At 53.7% G+C, this 16064-nt stretch overlaps 1 protein-coding gene across 6 annotated transcripts in view; it reads right to left on the bottom strand.

Moving 5' to 3' along the window:
• The window catches only part of PXDN (peroxidasin), a 65370-nt gene that overhangs the window by 32764 nt on the left and 16542 nt on the right, over positions 1–16064 (bottom strand). For 3 of the 6 annotated variants that reach the window (XR_003434223.1, XM_027113881.1, XM_027113878.1), the window contains exons 2-6: positions 9007–9078; positions 7776–7847; positions 4107–4178; positions 793–864; positions 375–446 (exon numbers count right to left, since the gene is read on the bottom strand). Coding sequence is in view for 5 of the 6 variants with exons in the window: in XM_027113881.1 (XP_026969682.1) it covers positions 375–446; positions 793–864; positions 4107–4178; positions 7776–7847; positions 9007–9078 (360 nt within the window). In the remaining variant the exon portion in view is untranslated. Of the gene's footprint in view, positions 1–374; positions 447–792; positions 865–4106; positions 4179–7775; positions 7848–9006; positions 9079–12807; positions 12812–14374; positions 14510–16064 lie in introns of those variants that run through there. The other 3 variants (XM_027113882.1, XM_027113880.1, XM_027113879.1) reach the window with 3 other exon arrangements.

Raw genomic sequence — 16064 nt, 5'->3', positions numbered from 1 at the left:
TATTTTTGGAGACCTAAGAATGGACAGAATTCAGTTATGTGCATGCCTAAACAAAAGGAATGCAATACAGTTGGGATTAATTCTAGGCCAATTTTATTTCCACCAGTACGATATGTAACATGCAATTAAAGATTAATTTGAGGAATTTAAAATTGATTTTTAAAAACGTCTTCCTGTTGCCACATTCCTCCAAGCCAGCTCGGTCTTGGTTCGGCGTTCTGACGGCTTAATCCACCCTCCCTCCCTAATTCATATCCGGACTGTGATGAACTCTTCTTTGAAATACCCAGTAAAAGGGGTCAGGTAAATGCATATGACATGGAGAAATTATTAGCCTTTGCTGAAAAGACAGCATAAAGGGTTATTATACTTACAATCTTTTCATAGATTCCAAGTGATTAAATGTTCCCGGAACCAAATGTGTAATTCGGTTGTTATGTAAAAACCTGTTGAAAGAGGTGATAAACGACAGCAATGCTTTAAAATACTTTCCTAGACGTGCAGAAAAGTGTACAAGCAGGTAAATAACTCAGCTTTCAGAGAACATCCCCGTGACCGCCTTTGTTTCGTATCCATGAATTTGAGAACAATGTTCTTTAGTACAGAAATAACTACACTGTTTTCTATTTTATCACTAGTCCCACTTCTGCACTGTTAGAGGAGAGCACAGATTTCCTACTGAGACGTTTCCCGGTTGCTTGAACAGACAGAGGTGTTCTTTCTGTTACGGGAAATGGACAGAGCCACGGGCTCCAGGACCCGCAGGGAAAGAGGGGCAACAACACCACTTACAGCCTCTCCAGCTTCGGCAAATGCTGAAATGACTCTGGGTCCAACGTTTCTATCTGATTAAAGTGCAGGTATCTAGAGGAGTTTTTAAACATGGGAAAAAGAAACAAATTTTAAACCATTTTATACTTTTTACAGATCTATAGGGTTTTGCTGAAAACATTTGTTCTCTAAGTCATTTCAAATACACACGTCAATAGATAACTCTCTAGATCTCCTACATTGTATGGAAAACAAACGCAGTCATCAAATAGGAAGATTAAAGACAACGGAAAACTGGGTGCAGACTTTAAATGATTCACTGGACAATACGACTAAGGGTCAAGCACACCGACCGGGCTTCCTCCCCACCCAGCGGGGAAAGCCAGGGACACTCAGCTCTCCAAATACATGGACCTTTCTAGAAAAAAATCAACATGATCTTCATTACACCACACACGCAGGTACGTGAATGCCTTCATTCCAATCTTCTAATTTACAAACGGATTTAGGAGACTTACATTTCAAAGTGACATTGGGTATATTGTTTTTCAGCTACAGAAACAGCAACTACAGAAGAAACCTGGCCCTGAGTTAAGCGAAATAATGTATTTCCTCAAATGTCCTTTAATTACATCGACCATCCAGAGCTTATACTTCCGTTTCTTTCCGCTTATACTTCTTTCTTGCCGTAAGTTACACATTTTTTCGTAAAACTAATTTCTTCTCATTGTCTTGCATACCGCCTTTCCCACTTTGAAAATTGGTGGGCTTTTGCCTTAGAAATACACGGAAGCCCCCTCTAATCGGTGCCCGTGCAGGAGCCCCTCCTGCCACACAGGGACCTGGCCCGACACGCCAGGCTGCGTCTTCACGAGACGCTGGGACCAGCAGGGTCACAGCACAAACCCACGCAAAGGAGAGCTCTCTCCACACTCCCTCCACCAGGTACAGCCTTTCACTGACTTTCTGAAATGATGGAACCTCAGGGTCCCTCGCCCTGTCCTGTCGGTGTCCGGCCTGCCCTGGGCCAGCTCGCCGGGAGAACCACCGTGGTGACCACGCGGTCTCAGAGCTGCCCACCGTCCTCCGCGGGCAGGCAGCCTGGTGGGGGCCGGGTCTGTGCCCACCGCCCTCCCTGCGAGAGTGGGGGCCTGAGGGCAGGATGGCGGGGGCAGGAAACGCCCCGTCCTGACTATGCAGGACGTGCACTTCCAGCGGCCACCGTGGAGCAGCCCGGGGTCACGCCCTCAAGCACAGACACGGGGGAGGAGACGCGCTCAGCCAGCGCTGCTCCAGAGACCGCGGGCCGGCCAGCCGGGTCCGGGGCGAAGCCAAGGGAGGGAGACAAGGGAAGACACGCCGGTCCCAACCTGATGCTGCTTAAAAATCACGTGCCGACAGCCAGGGGGAGGCTGACGGGACGCGGGTGCTGCCTTGAGGGGCTCAGCGTTCACAGGCTCCCTGGGCTGTGGCCCCTCTACCGATGGTGGAGGAAAACGGGCCGAAGGCAGGAAGGGAGCCCCCAGCGCCGTCCACGGTCCCCGCCCCTGCCCGCGGCCAGCCTCTCAGGGAGCCCAGGTGAGCCTGCTGGACGGGGCGGGTCTCACGCGCGGCCTAAGGAGCCTGTCAGCGCCTCCGGGTTAGAGACCAGAGCTAAGGACACACTTTGGGCAGCCAGCCGGCCCAAGGCTGCAGCCCGTCACCAAGTGCCCTGCTCTGCATCTGCGCCTGTTCCAGGAGTCTTCCCCCAGCCCTGGGGCAGGGGGTGTCCACGCACGGCCGGTTGCTGAGGCTCTGTCCCAATCGATTTCGCTCAGATAAACTCTAAACATTTGTATAAGCCTCCGCTTATCTTTTAAGGCCTGCGAGAGCCGACACGTGCTGGGCAGACACGGGGCTCGGGACCAGCCTCCCCTCTGCTGGAGCACGTGTGCCAGCTCTGGGCATGGGGGGCCCCGCAAGGATGGGGACCCGAAGCGCTCTGCACGCGGCGGGGGCAGATCTGAGCGCGCTCCTAGGGGAACGCTCCCCTCCCCCTCACAGTGCCTCCCTGAGGGGCGGGGACGGGTCCCAATCTCCCTTCATCCCTAAGTCTCAGCAGCAGAGACCCCTCCCTCCCAGCGCCTGATCCTGGGTTTGGAGGCAGCCTGTCTCAGGATGCTGTCCCGAACCCCTAGGACCTTGGTCACCAACTCCCACTCGGCGCTCCGTGGATGCCATGCCCCTTCCCTCCTCATTTCTCCCAGACTTTGCCTCTGTTTTCCTCAAAAATAACCCCGCTCACCCCCTCCCAAGGCTCGATGGGCCTCACCTAGTTCCACACCTGACAGCACGTGTAAATCCCAGCCCCAGATCCATTAAAACTGAGTCAGATGCAGGAACGTGTTCCGGGGACCCTCCCTCCACCTGGGGGCTCTCCAGATACTCCCAGGTGTTTCTGTGATGATCTGATCCCTGTGTCATTCTCCCTGAAGCCGAGGTGCACAGCCCCTCATATACAGCTTCTTTCTAAATCCAGTCCACGGCGAGCACGGCAGGCTCGGGAAAGTGGCTTTCAGCTGGATAAACAAACGGGTATCTGAAAACAAGAGCCCTGCGTGTGCTTCGGAAGCTCCTGGTTCAGGTGAGGCCTCCCCAGCTCTGCCTCAAGGCGTCTGGAGATGTTTCCATGTCCGGCCAACTGACAAAACACGAACCACATCCTCAGCTGCAGCACCCCCGTGAATAAACTGCCTGACACGGGATGACTCCAGCCCATTGATGGACGGGTGACCCGCCAGGCAAACAGTCAGAAAATGCCTCTGACCAGGAATTCTACTTCAAATGGGCATGCTGACCTCACAGCAAAGTAGGACTTCCTTCATACGCAGCCCAAGAAACAACATCCAGCGTCCCCTAACTGGAAACACATGGAAAAGTTTATTTTCTCCAAAATAATGACCTCGTGAATGACGCAAGTAAACCGGACGTGCAGATTCACAAACAGGAAATACTGTACGAGGAAAACAACTTCCTGGTCCCCGAAAGACCTCTACTTGCTCAGATCTGTTTACAAGTCTATCTTGTTAAACTGGAAGCACCATGGGGACAGGGGTCAACCGGTGTTACTGGTCCTTGCCCCAGGAATGCAGGGCACAGGGGGTGGGGTGGCTGCCCAGATGGGCGGGGTCAGAAGGAGGGAGGGACCACGGCTTTGTCATCTGCATGCACACAGCCCTACGCCCCCGGAGCACAGACATGCATCGTGCAAACAGCAGACTTGGCCTAGTTTTCCCTGCAAGAGGCAAAGGGCAGGTGAAATCTGAGACACCGCAGAGCAGAGGAGAGGCACTTACAGTTGCTCTAGAGAGGCAAGTCCCTTAAACGCTTGCCTGCCAACTGACTGGATCTCATTCTTGTACAGATAGCTGAAACAAGAAACACGGGAGGATTAGCACACGCACGCCAGGCCGTAACTCAGGGTGGAAGGAAGAATTCAGTTGGCACGTGGAGACAGTTTTCAAATTCATGATCGTATTAGGATACAAACAGAACGTTTACACAGTAGGTACAGTTCCTCCAAGGAGGCTCCCCTTCCCCTTTCTAAGGAAAACCTCCAACCGGAGATGATCAGACCACCGCCACGTCTTCAGGAAACTCACAGATTCTTGGAGGACAGCTTATGAGCAGCTGACAAAGCATTTGCTTCGAAGCCTGAAGAAAATAAAATCATTTCCCGAAAAACAGGTCAAATGCATTGAATATAGGCTCCTGTAACTGATACAGTTTCAAAATGCCCAGAGATAATCTGGGGAATAGAAATTACGGACTAAATTACGAAGACTACATATTCTGTTTTCCGCTCAGAATCCCGTTCTCCTACAACAGAAGCAACCAAGGCTGAGCAGAAGGGGCACCCGAGGGGCCCACTGCCTGTTCCTCATGGCCTGCACGCTAATGGTGCTTATGTTTCTAAAGGGTTAAATATTTCGAAACACATGAAAATCACGTGAAATTCACATTTCAGTGTCCGAAAATGCAGTTCTGTTGGCACACGGCCATGCCGACTCATTTACTGTGGTCTACGGCTGACTTCGTGCCCCATGGAAACACAGACGTATGGTCCTCAAAGCCTCACGCGTGTACTGCCCCGTCCTTTCCAGAAGAAGCTGGCCAGCTCCTGAAGGAACCCATCAAGGGTGAAGACTTTCACGCCAAAGTATCCAATTCCACCAGAAACACAAAACCACGTGTGTGGGGTCCACCCATCTGTCCTGGACTTCAGAACACATGTCTACCGCGGCCGTCTGTATCAGACGTGGAGACACCTGCCCCGGGCATTTCTCCATGGCTGATGTGGGCAGAGGGACGGATCGAAATCCACACCTTTCCTACAGTGTAACTCAGGCAGATCCTTCTCCACACACTGGATGCCCGGTGGCTGGGCCCTCACCTACCTACCCACTTAATAAACGACACCGCTTTGTCTCAACGCTTGTAACGTCGCCTACTTCATTTCCAGGACATGCGTTTTACTTAATAATATTTGGTGCACGGCCCAGTCTAACAGGACCTGCTGTGCTGCCTTCAATCGCTGCAATCCTTCCAAGCGTTTTCCCTTCTCTCTCTGTGCAAATCTGCTGAGGCGATTTCAGCAAGAACTGCAGGCCTTAACACAAACCAGCCAGAATTCCCTCTGAAACTGAGGCCCAGTGCCTGAAAGAGGCCTGGCACAGACATTCCTCCTCCAGGCTGCCGGGTCTGAACCCTTGAACTGCCACCTACTGGCTGTGTGTCTTGAATAAGAATTAACGTTCTCTGCCTCAGTTTCTCCGCATGTAAGATGCAGTGAATAGCAGGACCTCACAGGATCACTGAAATTCAACAAATATATAGAGAGCTTTCGAACAGGGCCTCACAGGTGCAACTCCTGTCCAGGTGTGAGTTGTTTCTCCTACTGCTAACCCTATAGGAGGTGAGTCTGAGCGAAGGTTTCTGTGCCTGTCTCTTAAACACACACGAGCAAAACAAAGTATCAACACAGACATCACCTTGCATGCACTTCAAGAAGATGAGAGTAAAGGAATCCTGTCACAGAGTACATGCAGTTGAACCAAGCTAGGACATGTGAATGCATGCTGGTAAGGACACTGGAGCGTAATCTGTTTTCCTAAGAATAACTCGGTATTGATCATGATCTAACAGTAAATCATACATAATTTTCTACTTCATCAGAGAGTTGACCCTTTGAATATGAGTTCTAACTACCTGAAGGGTTAATTTTCATCATCCGGAAAGCTTAATGAAGGCAAAGGTGTATTCCTTACCAGAAGTCACTGGAGCTCCAACACGTAAGGAACACTCAACCTCCAAAAATACACTTTGGCACTGATTAGATAAATACCAAGGCTGCAATAATCAATAAACTGTGGAAGCCTTCTTAAACATTGAAGATGCATACCGCACGGTCTCCTAAGTCAGTGCCTGTCAGGATGGACCCTCCCGACGTGGTCTGGGAAGTCGGAGGAGAAGGCTGGGTCACGGGACACCTTCCCGCCACAGCTGCATCCCTGTCCTGGTGTCTGTTCTCACAGCGGTCCATCTCCCCCCCGCCGCCCCCACCCCCCGACCACTGCTCAGCCCATCCCGGTGACCCTGGAACCTACCGCGTGGGTGTCTCGGATGAGTTCAGGTGGGAGGGGGAAGGGTTGGCACGTGGATGCCTTGACAGGAAGCCCGTCAACAGACGAGGTTTAAAAGTATTATTTTTAAAAACTGTCTTAAGTGAAAAATGAAGTATCCCTAACTACTAGGGTAAATGATAAGTTGCTCTTAAGTAATTCAAACCAAAAAAATTAAAAATAAAGTAAAAAAATTGTTTTCTTAGAAACAGACTAAACATGCACACACACACTGCAAATACTGGCTCTCAGTTAACGGACTCTGCTTCTGAGAAATCCAGGCTTTCTTCTGGGGCTTACACAGCACTTAAAATCAAAAACCAAAACAAAACGTAAGTAAATAAATGAAAAGACCCTTCCCTCATTTCAAAAATGAGCAACAAAGCTTAGTGTGAACATTGTTAATGAAAAATTAATATACTGCATCAAAAGTGATGGAGAAAAGTGTGTAGACACGACACTTTCAGATTCTTTGTGGACGAAGATGTATTTAATAAAGAGTTAATGTTATCTCTTGCTCATAACCACTGTCTCACCTAAACTCAACAGGACTTGGAGACATCCAGGTTCACTTAAGCCACACGTTTCCCCCCAAATCACTGATACCAATCCCTCATTAAAATGGGTCTAGCTGAACAGTCCTAAAATTAAGAGTAATTTCCTCAAGGCACATGATACTTACTTCTAATCTGTTAGAACCAGCAATGTATTCAGTGTTTTGTTAAAGTTTCCAACTTCAAAATAAGTGCCTGTGAAGGTATTGAACCAGGCGAGGTCACTTTCTAACTGCAAAAGTGACTTCAACAAGCAGATGTTTTAAATGCTAATAAACTCAATTTTTAAAGGTAGAATAAAATTTAACTACATAAAAATAAGAGGTGAAATCACTTGGCGGAAGATAGGGAAAATTAGCAGGAATTAGTGACATTCCAGAGGGATCTGTCATTCCCATCTCACATCTCGCCCACCCTGAAAGCTCAGATCCCACAAAGTATGTCAGCTGTCCACACTGGCGGCTGAACACAACTCACCACCTTCCATCTCAAGAAGCGTCATTATTACCCGAGGATGATTTTCAGAGGCTATAGTTTTTAATTTTATTCAACCTATTCTACTTAAGGCTTAGCAGATAAACACTAGAAATCACATAAGGTAGCACTTTATACTGATAACGACTCACTTTAAAAGTCCCAACCAAAGTTTCACTCACCTTTCGGAAATAAAACCTCTTTTTCACATGACCGTATGCACAATAATTCATGAACAGTACAATATTTAGCTCAGTGAGGAAACAGTCCAAATACAGGTAACAGACTCTGGTGTAAAGAACTGGTCATGACTTACAGGTATTTTAGATTCTCCAAGTCTTCAAATGACCCACCAGGTATACTCTTGATTTGATTATTGTTGAGAAGCCTGCGAAAGAAAGTCTCAGTAAGAATTTAAAAAACAACACGCTTCTGAATCGTGTTATGATTAAGCCACAGACCTAATACCGACATTCGCTAAACGCAAATTAACACAAGCAAGAGCACTGCTGGTGCTGGATGCTCCCGGCTGCAGGTTTCCTCAGGGCGCTGGTCCGTATCAGCGCACACTGCTGCAGCTCTGCACACAGCGGAGAAGCAGTCCCCTCTCTCCTGCACAGAGACGTCTCTTCTGTCTCCCCGCCAGCCAGCTGGGAGGCCCTCGCAGAGGTGCAGGGTGTCCCGGAGGTGGGTGTCTCACCGTGGAGCTTTCCTTTTCACAGGGAGGGAGCTGGGCCCAAGCCACCCGTGTCCCCCCCACAAGGCTTACACAGCAGTGGTGAACGTTCCTGACCCCCAGGGCCTGCACAGAACAGTCACCTCCTGGGGCAGAAGGGCCAGAACCCGTCTCCGCCCACGGCATTCAGCACAGCCCATGGCAGCCCGGAGTTGGGGTCTAAACCCTGGGACACAGCTGGACACCAACCCCAACCCCGTGCCCGTACTAGCTCAGAGGAGGGCCATCCCCTCGACCCTGCAGTGGAAGACGTGACCAGCACAGGCCTGGATCACACCCAGAGGATGGACAGGTTCACAGAGGTCAGATGAGACACACGGGGACAAAGGCCATGACGGCTGCCAATCCTGGGACCCAGTCCTGGCATCTTAACGAGCAAATCCCTCTGTCAGGCTCCACGGCAAAACTTCTCAGCCATGCCCACCCACAGCGGGCAATGGGGTCGACGTCCCTCAGCCTTCAGGATGTATCCCCAGGGGAAAGGTGTGATGATTTCTCAGAGCCCAGCCTCGGGATGTACCCACAGGGAAAGGTGTGATAATTTTTTTTTTTTTTTTTTGCGGTACGCGGGCCTCTCACTGCTGTGGCCTCTCCCGTTGCGGAGCACAGGCTCCGGACGCGCAGGCTCAGCGCCCATGGCTCACGGGCCCAGCCGCTCCACGGCACGTGGGATCTTCCCGGACCGGGGCACGAACCCGCGTCCCCTGCGTCGGCAGGCGGACTCTCAACCACTGCGCCACCAGGGAAGCCCCTGGTGTGATAATTTTGATATCTCTTTTCTACCGGCTCCCAGTACAATGTTTGGACTTACAATGTGTTCAAGTTTCTCAGCCCCCTGAAGGCCCCCGGCTGGATCTCTCTGATTCTGTTAAAGCGAAGATCCCTGTGAAGAGACAAGAAACGCATTTACGGAGAAAAATCTGTGATTGTCACTAGTTGTGTGTCATCTTTAAGCATTCAGTTTCCAAGCAGCAATAAGGCATTTAAGAAACTAAACCTCCCTGTTCATTCCTTGAATGCATCAACCCTGGGCCAAGGCTAACAAAGACATGAATAATTTGTCTGAATGACAGGTGGACGCTCTCACCTCACAGAGTTTGTTTAAACAATAATTATGGGGAGATAACAGGTTCCTTGGTCACCCAACCATCCGTCTCCGCCAGCCCACGGGAACGCTCAGGGCTCAGTGTTAAGACAACACACAGGGTGGATTTGCAGGGCCTCACGAAGGGAGTCACCCCTGGAGCAGGCGTGGAAACACTGGGGTTCCCTCGGTCACCTCTGAGCGGGAACTCGCTCGCCCAGTGAGGACATTTAGCCCGACCGCTCAGAGCCACAAAGCTCGTTCAGCGTGCGAGCTGGAGAAACAAGGTTCTTTCATGTGTGCATCTTAACACGGTAGATAGAATTACATGCACAGGTAGAAGAGTGGACGGAGGGAGGCCTGAGCGGCCCAGGGGAGACCAGAGCCTGAGGCAGAGGCCGGCCCAGCAGCAGGAGACGCGCGGACACGGGCAGGCCTGCGGGGCTCAGGCCGGGGCCAGGAGTGCCGGGACAGAAGGTCTGCTGAGATGCCCGCTCCCACCCTCCCCCAGCTTGACTTAAAATCTATCAGTTGACCAAGTATGAAAGCCACTGACAACTAAACACAAAGACCCCTTTCTTGACCACAGAATCTTAGAAAAATTAAAGTTCCTTCCTCACAGGCTGAAGCCCTTCCGTCACAGCCCAACAGGGATCATGACGGGCTGAACTGTGTCCCCACCAGTTCACACGTTGAAGCCGGACTCCCAGGTTCTCAGAACGTGATCTTATTTGGGGACAGAGTCCTTCCCGAGGTGACCAAGTTCCAGTGAGGTCACAGGGGTGGCCCTGGTCCAAGACGGCCGGTGTCCTTGTGAAAAGGGGAGATTTGGAGACGGCACACGGGGGAAGGCCAAGGACCGCGGCAAACCTCCAGAGCCGGGCGGCGGGCGGCGTGGCGGCACGGCCTGGCTCAGAATCCCCCTCGCGGCCACAGAAGGAGCCCGCCCTGCCAGCTGACCTTGGATGTCCAGCCTCTGGGACTCGGGGAGAACAGACTCCTGTCCTGTCGGTGGTGCTTCGACAGGGCAGCCCCAGGAAACCCCCACGGGTATCCTGGTCCAGGTCACGCGTGGACAGCTCTCCTACGATACTTACTGAGCCCTTTCAGCGTTCGTCACCTTTTCAGGAATCTGATTATGCTGACCTGATCCAACAGCTCTAACTGATGACAGAACTGGTCTGAGTCTGCGGTGGAGGCTTCCCGGAAAGCGCTTGTTTGAGTGGCTGAAACCACCCTTGTCTGCGTCGGGCAGCGCGTGCAGTGCACGGCCTTCGGGCGTTTGCTGCCTCGCGCTGGGCCAAGTCCTCGGGGCCCAGGCAAACGGTCAGCACCTGACCCTCCCCCGGCCCACTCTCTTTGGAGACCCTGTTGCCCGCCAGCACGCTCCCCCAGGACCCCTCCTCCCCTGCACAGACAGGCTTGTTTTCTAATAAAGAGTAATTTACGTTCATATTCAGAACAGAGCGCCCCCTTGGGGGCGAGCTGGGAAGGGGAGGGCAGATGGGGCCAGCGCCCCTGGGGACCCTAACACTCCCCGCACTTCCTGCTTTCTTCTCAGCTTCAGAGGGCTAAGGTGGCCCCGTCAGCGTCTGGTTCTGTCCCCCAAGAGCTTAACCCTGGTCCTTCAAGCCCCCCTCATGCCCTGATCCTAGCGCACCGCCAGGCCCGTCCACTTTCCCCAGACAAGGTGCAACATCAAGTCCACCTCCTCTCCTCTACCACCAATGCTTGGCCAGGCCCGGCCATGTCTGCAAACCCGATCTGACTCTTGGGCTGGACGCCGTCCATGACTGCCCAGCCCACTGCTCCCATCACTGTAACAAAAGTCCTGACCGGGACTGCGGTGGCCTTTCCGGTGGGCCCCGTCCACCCCTCCTAAGGCTTCAGGCCCATGGGCAGCCTGCATGGAGGACCCAGGTCCCCCGACCAGGGATGCAGCCTGCAGACCTCTAAGTGGACCGTGTGCCCAACCCACTGCCAGCGCTGAGTGAGGGGCCTTTCAGGGCAGCCACGTGCACCTCCACGTGGCCCACACGGTGCATCATAGCCAGATAGAACTTTCGTTTCCATTTCCTGCAACACATAAACGGTTCCAAAGCGTTATCACTAATAAGTAATTAACTGTTCATCGAGGCGCGTCTGGAGGCCACATCCCTGCCCCTCACAGCTTCCCCTCCTCCCCGGTCGCTCTTCGGGGTTACTCTACCTCACCCTTCCACTGTTTCCTTTGGAAAATCTAAGCAAATAGAACATGTGTCTATTTCCCTCCCTTTCTTGCACAAAAGGCAGCTCCCTGTGAACACGCTTCTCCTCCCGGGATAAACTGCGGAGCTTCCCGCAGTCGTGTGTGGACACGCCCGCGCCTCCTTCCGGGCAGCGACCGTGGCCCGTGCTCGGGCCACCTGGGAGGGCCGCTGCGAGCCGGCACGGGCAGTAGCCGGGACTGGCTCTCTGGACCCCTCAATTCACACTGTCGCTGAGGTACTCACGGAATCGATTCCTAGAAAGGCGTGGCTGGGCCGAAGGATAAACAGGCGTCATGACAGCTGACATCTCTGGGCTTGCTAAGTGCCCATCACTTCCATAAACACACGTGGTCCACACACGCCACACGCTGTGGGAGCCCGGCGTCGCACGGGAGCGGGTGACCTGCGGGAACCAGGCCCGGGCACTGCCTTTCATCCTCTGCTCCCAGCATGCGGCTGAGCGGTGAGGGCTCCAGGAGGCTGGAGACCGGGGACAAAGCAGCCCAAGGGCGACTGCACGTCCAGACCAGGCGGGCAGGCCCCCCAGAGCCCAGGGGCTGGTGCAGCCCGCCAGCAGACGAAGGTTAAGGGCAGGCTGTGCACAGCGGCAGGGAGGGACACAGTCGGCGGGGGCGGCCCCAGGCTGAGAGGCGTGGCCACCGCTGATGGGAGGGGCCTGGAGGAGTAAAGTGACGGTAGGCGGTCCGGTGACAGGCCGAGGGCCCAGCGGCACACGCACCACGCTTCCCGCGCTCACGTCCACCTGCCTAAGCGCTCGGAGCCCTCGCCAACCACATCCCTAAGGGCTGACTCGGGTGCATCCGTCAGAAACACGGCGCCCAAGCACGGGGTCTCCCAGGCCAGGTCTGAGCGGCGCGGATGTCAGTGGGACCGGACCTCACCCCGCCTATGCCTGCCAGCTATGCTAGGAAGGCAAGGCCCGACGCCCCTCTTTCCAGGCAGACCCCAGAGCAGTGTCTGCAGGGAGCAGCCTTGAAGGATGGGTAATGCCACCTCCGGTCACCCTAATACTTGCCCACCGCTCCCCCTAAAAGGGTGGCCTCCCCAAGGTCAGTGCTTCTCTCCTCCGAGGGACGTGAGGGCTCAGGAACCAATGCCCTTGTCTTTGACCCCAGGCCCCAGGAAGGAGAGAGAGCCTGAACGTCACCCCCTCGACGGGAGCTGTGTCTCTAGGTGGTAAAGTGATGCGTCAGGCGTTTCTGGCATCACGCGCTTCACTGCAGAGTTGGGTTCACCTACGTTCATGACACCTAACCACAGGACTCACTTTTAGTCCCCCCCCAAAATCCAGTACTGATGCTGCTGATTTTTAAAATATAATTTAACTCAGGGCTTCCTTGGTGGCTCAGTGGTTAAGAATCCACCTGCCAATGCAGGAGACACGGGTTCGAGCCCTGGTCCGGGAAGATCCCACATGCCACGGAGCAACTAAGTCCGTGCGCCACAACTGCTGAGCCTGCGTGCCGCAACTAGTGAAGCCCGTGCTCCGCCACAAGAGAAGCCACCGCAGTGAGAAGCCCGCGCACCGCAACGAAGAGTAGCCCCCGCTCGCCTCAACTAGAGAAAGCCCGCGCGCAGCAACGAAGACCCAACACAGCCAAAATAAATAAATAAATAAAATAAATTTAAATATATGTGTGTGTGTATATATATAATTTAACTCAATTCAGTATTTACTGAGTAGCTTTGAAAAAACAGGGGTCATGGCTAGAAATCACAGAATGTTGAGACACTATGATACATGTATTTTTATTGGTTTTCATCTCTTCCTCCTTTCACATAAAACAATAGAAGAAATAGCTAAAGGAATGAGGGGGAAAGGAAACAGGACAGATGGAGAAGCAGACGCTGGCGGCGGGACGCAGGTCTGGCTCAGAGTATCCCAGCCGCCAGTGCAGAGACAGCCCGATCAAGTACACGATCACGAGCTCCAAAGAGCCCTCGGCACGCTGCCCGGGAGAAGTGCAGCTTTACCGACGCTAAGACACAGGCAAAGCTGCTCACAAACACTGAGCACGCAGCCTCGTGACTGGCTCTGCGTGTGTGCTGCCCCCTCCCCGTACGCACTGGCAGGACTTCAGCGTGTGATGCGGGCGAGCAGTGACAGAACTTCATCCTGTCCATCCAGGTGCATCCTTCCGGCCTCCGAGGCCTCCCTGGACCCTGATTTGTATCAAGGACTCACTAATCCTCCCAGGAGTGTGTCACCTACAGGTGTCATAGGCACACACTCTCCTTCTTCACTCAAATTACTGAAATTAAAAAAAAAAACAAAACAGGGGCTTCCCTGGTGGTCCAGCCGTTAAGAATTCGCCTTCCAACGCAGGGGACGCGGGTTCGATCCATGATCGGGGAACTAAGATCCCACGTGCCGCGGGGCAACTAAGCCCGTGCGCCACAACTACTGAGCCTGCGTGCCACAGCTAGAGAGAAGCCCGCACGCTGCAACTAAGACTCGATGCAGCCAAATAAATATAAAAAATTAATTAATTAAAAAACAAAACAAAAAACCAAAACCAGAAATGTAGGTCAGCAAAGGAAAAAGCAGCGTCCGATGGTGAAGAGCACGTGGGTCCTGGTCAGTTGGGGAGAGGCCACACGGGGCCAGGTATCCTGGACGAGGGACAGTGACAGAACCTACACTTGCACCATCGCAGGGGGACAGCCCTGCTCCAGCGGGACCCAGGGCCTGGACACGCCATCTCTGCATGTGCAGGGTGCTCCCGGACACCGGACGGTCCAGCGTCCACTTCAACAACATGACAGCCCATCCCTCCCGAGGGCCCAGGGTGACCACGCGTCCTGGCTGCCCCTCAGCCCCACACCTGTTAAAGAGCGCTTTACTTTCAGGAGTGGAGCCGTCAGGGGCCCGAAGTCCTCGCTGCCCAGGTTCTGCCCCTCGTCCTTCTTGCCGTGGCATGAGGTGACCCCAGGCGGCCTGAAGGGACGAGCTCAGAAGAGTCACAGAGGCCAGCGGTTGACCCGCCACCGTGGCAAAAGGCCAGGTTGCTGGGTCTGCTTTTCCCTCCCCCTGTGCTGTGGACTTCAGTAAAACACAGAAAACGCTATGTCGTCCGACGTGGCAGCAGAGCCCAGTTGCCAGGAAAACGCCTGTACTTATCAGTGACAGAGCGGCCCTTGTGCGATCAGTTGTGCAGACGGCACTCCGGGCCTGGCTTCTTCGGATGATGTCCAGGGCACCAGAGAACAGGCGGGCCCTCCCCACACAGGAGCCTCAGGGCGCAGGGAGAGGGGTCCCGGCGGAATCGTGCCCCCCCCCACCGAGGGCTGGCGCTCCCGTCGAGGGGAGCTGGCGTTGGGGTCTCTAGAGAACTTCCCTCTGGAGCCCTCCCAGGAGGTGGGTAATGTGCAGGCCCCTGGGTGCCAGGGGTGCCGTGGGTGCCCGAGGGGCGAGTTCTTTATTCTCAGAAACAGCTCTGAATTTCCTGCTGCGTCTGCTCTTCATCCAGAACCTCAGGTCCCAGAAAAAGGCCACACGGACAGAGGAGGGACGTGGGTGCTTGCAACACAATTCGCTAAGTGTTTCATCTTTTTGTCGTCTCCCCTTCCAGGATGTAAGCACGTGGAACCAGGGGCCCACCTCTTGGCTCGAGAGAACGGAACCTGCTTGGAGGGGCTCCCTCAGTGCTGCTGACGGACGGACCCGGGACGGGCCCTGAGCTGCTGCCGTCTCCGGGCCAACGGGTCCTCCTGCGCGGCCGCCTCCCGCTCCTGGGGAGGGGGACTAAAACACGGCTCGGGGGTCGGCAGCCCTTCCCACGGGGCGGGGGACGCACTCCGAGGGGCAGCAGCGTCCAAACTCTGCTGGGCCCTCAACCCGCCGCCCCAGCTCAGCGTCCTGAAGGTGGGGCCTGAATTAGGTCAACTCTTCCACAACCTTCTGATCAACTCGGTAAAGTCTGGTTCACTGAGTCATGTGTATGAATAAAGAGAAAACGGGAAGGCAAAAAAAAAAAAGCCATTGTTTTCTCCTGATAGAGAATTTTTAAAACACTGAATGGTTCAAAGCCCAGGACAGAAAACTATTTCAAAAGAAAACGGACTTTAGGAAATAAACCAAGGTATTGACTCATCCAAAGGAAGCTCACATGGAAGAGCGTTTACTCCGGTTTTGGTTTTAGGTTTCGTACAGCTAAAAAGAGAGGCGAGGAAGAGCTTAGAGTGTTTTGCCAACTGGGAGTGAGAAGTGAGCTCCCACCTCGGAGAGGACCCTGGTTTCCACCTGATGGCCCGCACAGACCACGCAACAGCCAACATGTCCGTCACCCTGAAAGCATCACTGCGTCACTGCTGCTGACAACCGAGGGCAGTTCAGTGCTGGAGGGGGGGCTCTGTGGACAGCCCTCAGCAAACAGCGTTCAAGAGATGCACTGCCCCTGCAACCTCTCCAGCCCGCCAGGAGTCAGCAGGGACGCTGCTCATTTGAGGACGATTCGGTTCATCGCCTCGCCACTGCACTTGGACCGTTGGGTCATTTGTTAAGAACCTCCTTGG

The sequence above is a fragment of the Aethalodelphis obliquidens genome, unplaced genomic scaffold (assembly GCF_003676395.1).
Source record: "Aethalodelphis obliquidens isolate GAN/ISIS:26980383/991018 unplaced genomic scaffold, ASM367639v1 scaffold12, whole genome shotgun sequence".
NCBI classification, from domain to species: Eukaryota; Metazoa; Chordata; class Mammalia; order Artiodactyla; family Delphinidae; genus Aethalodelphis; species Aethalodelphis obliquidens.
The sequence above is the reverse complement of the archived record's forward strand: the minus strand, read 5'-3'. Positions and strand labels throughout refer to the sequence as shown.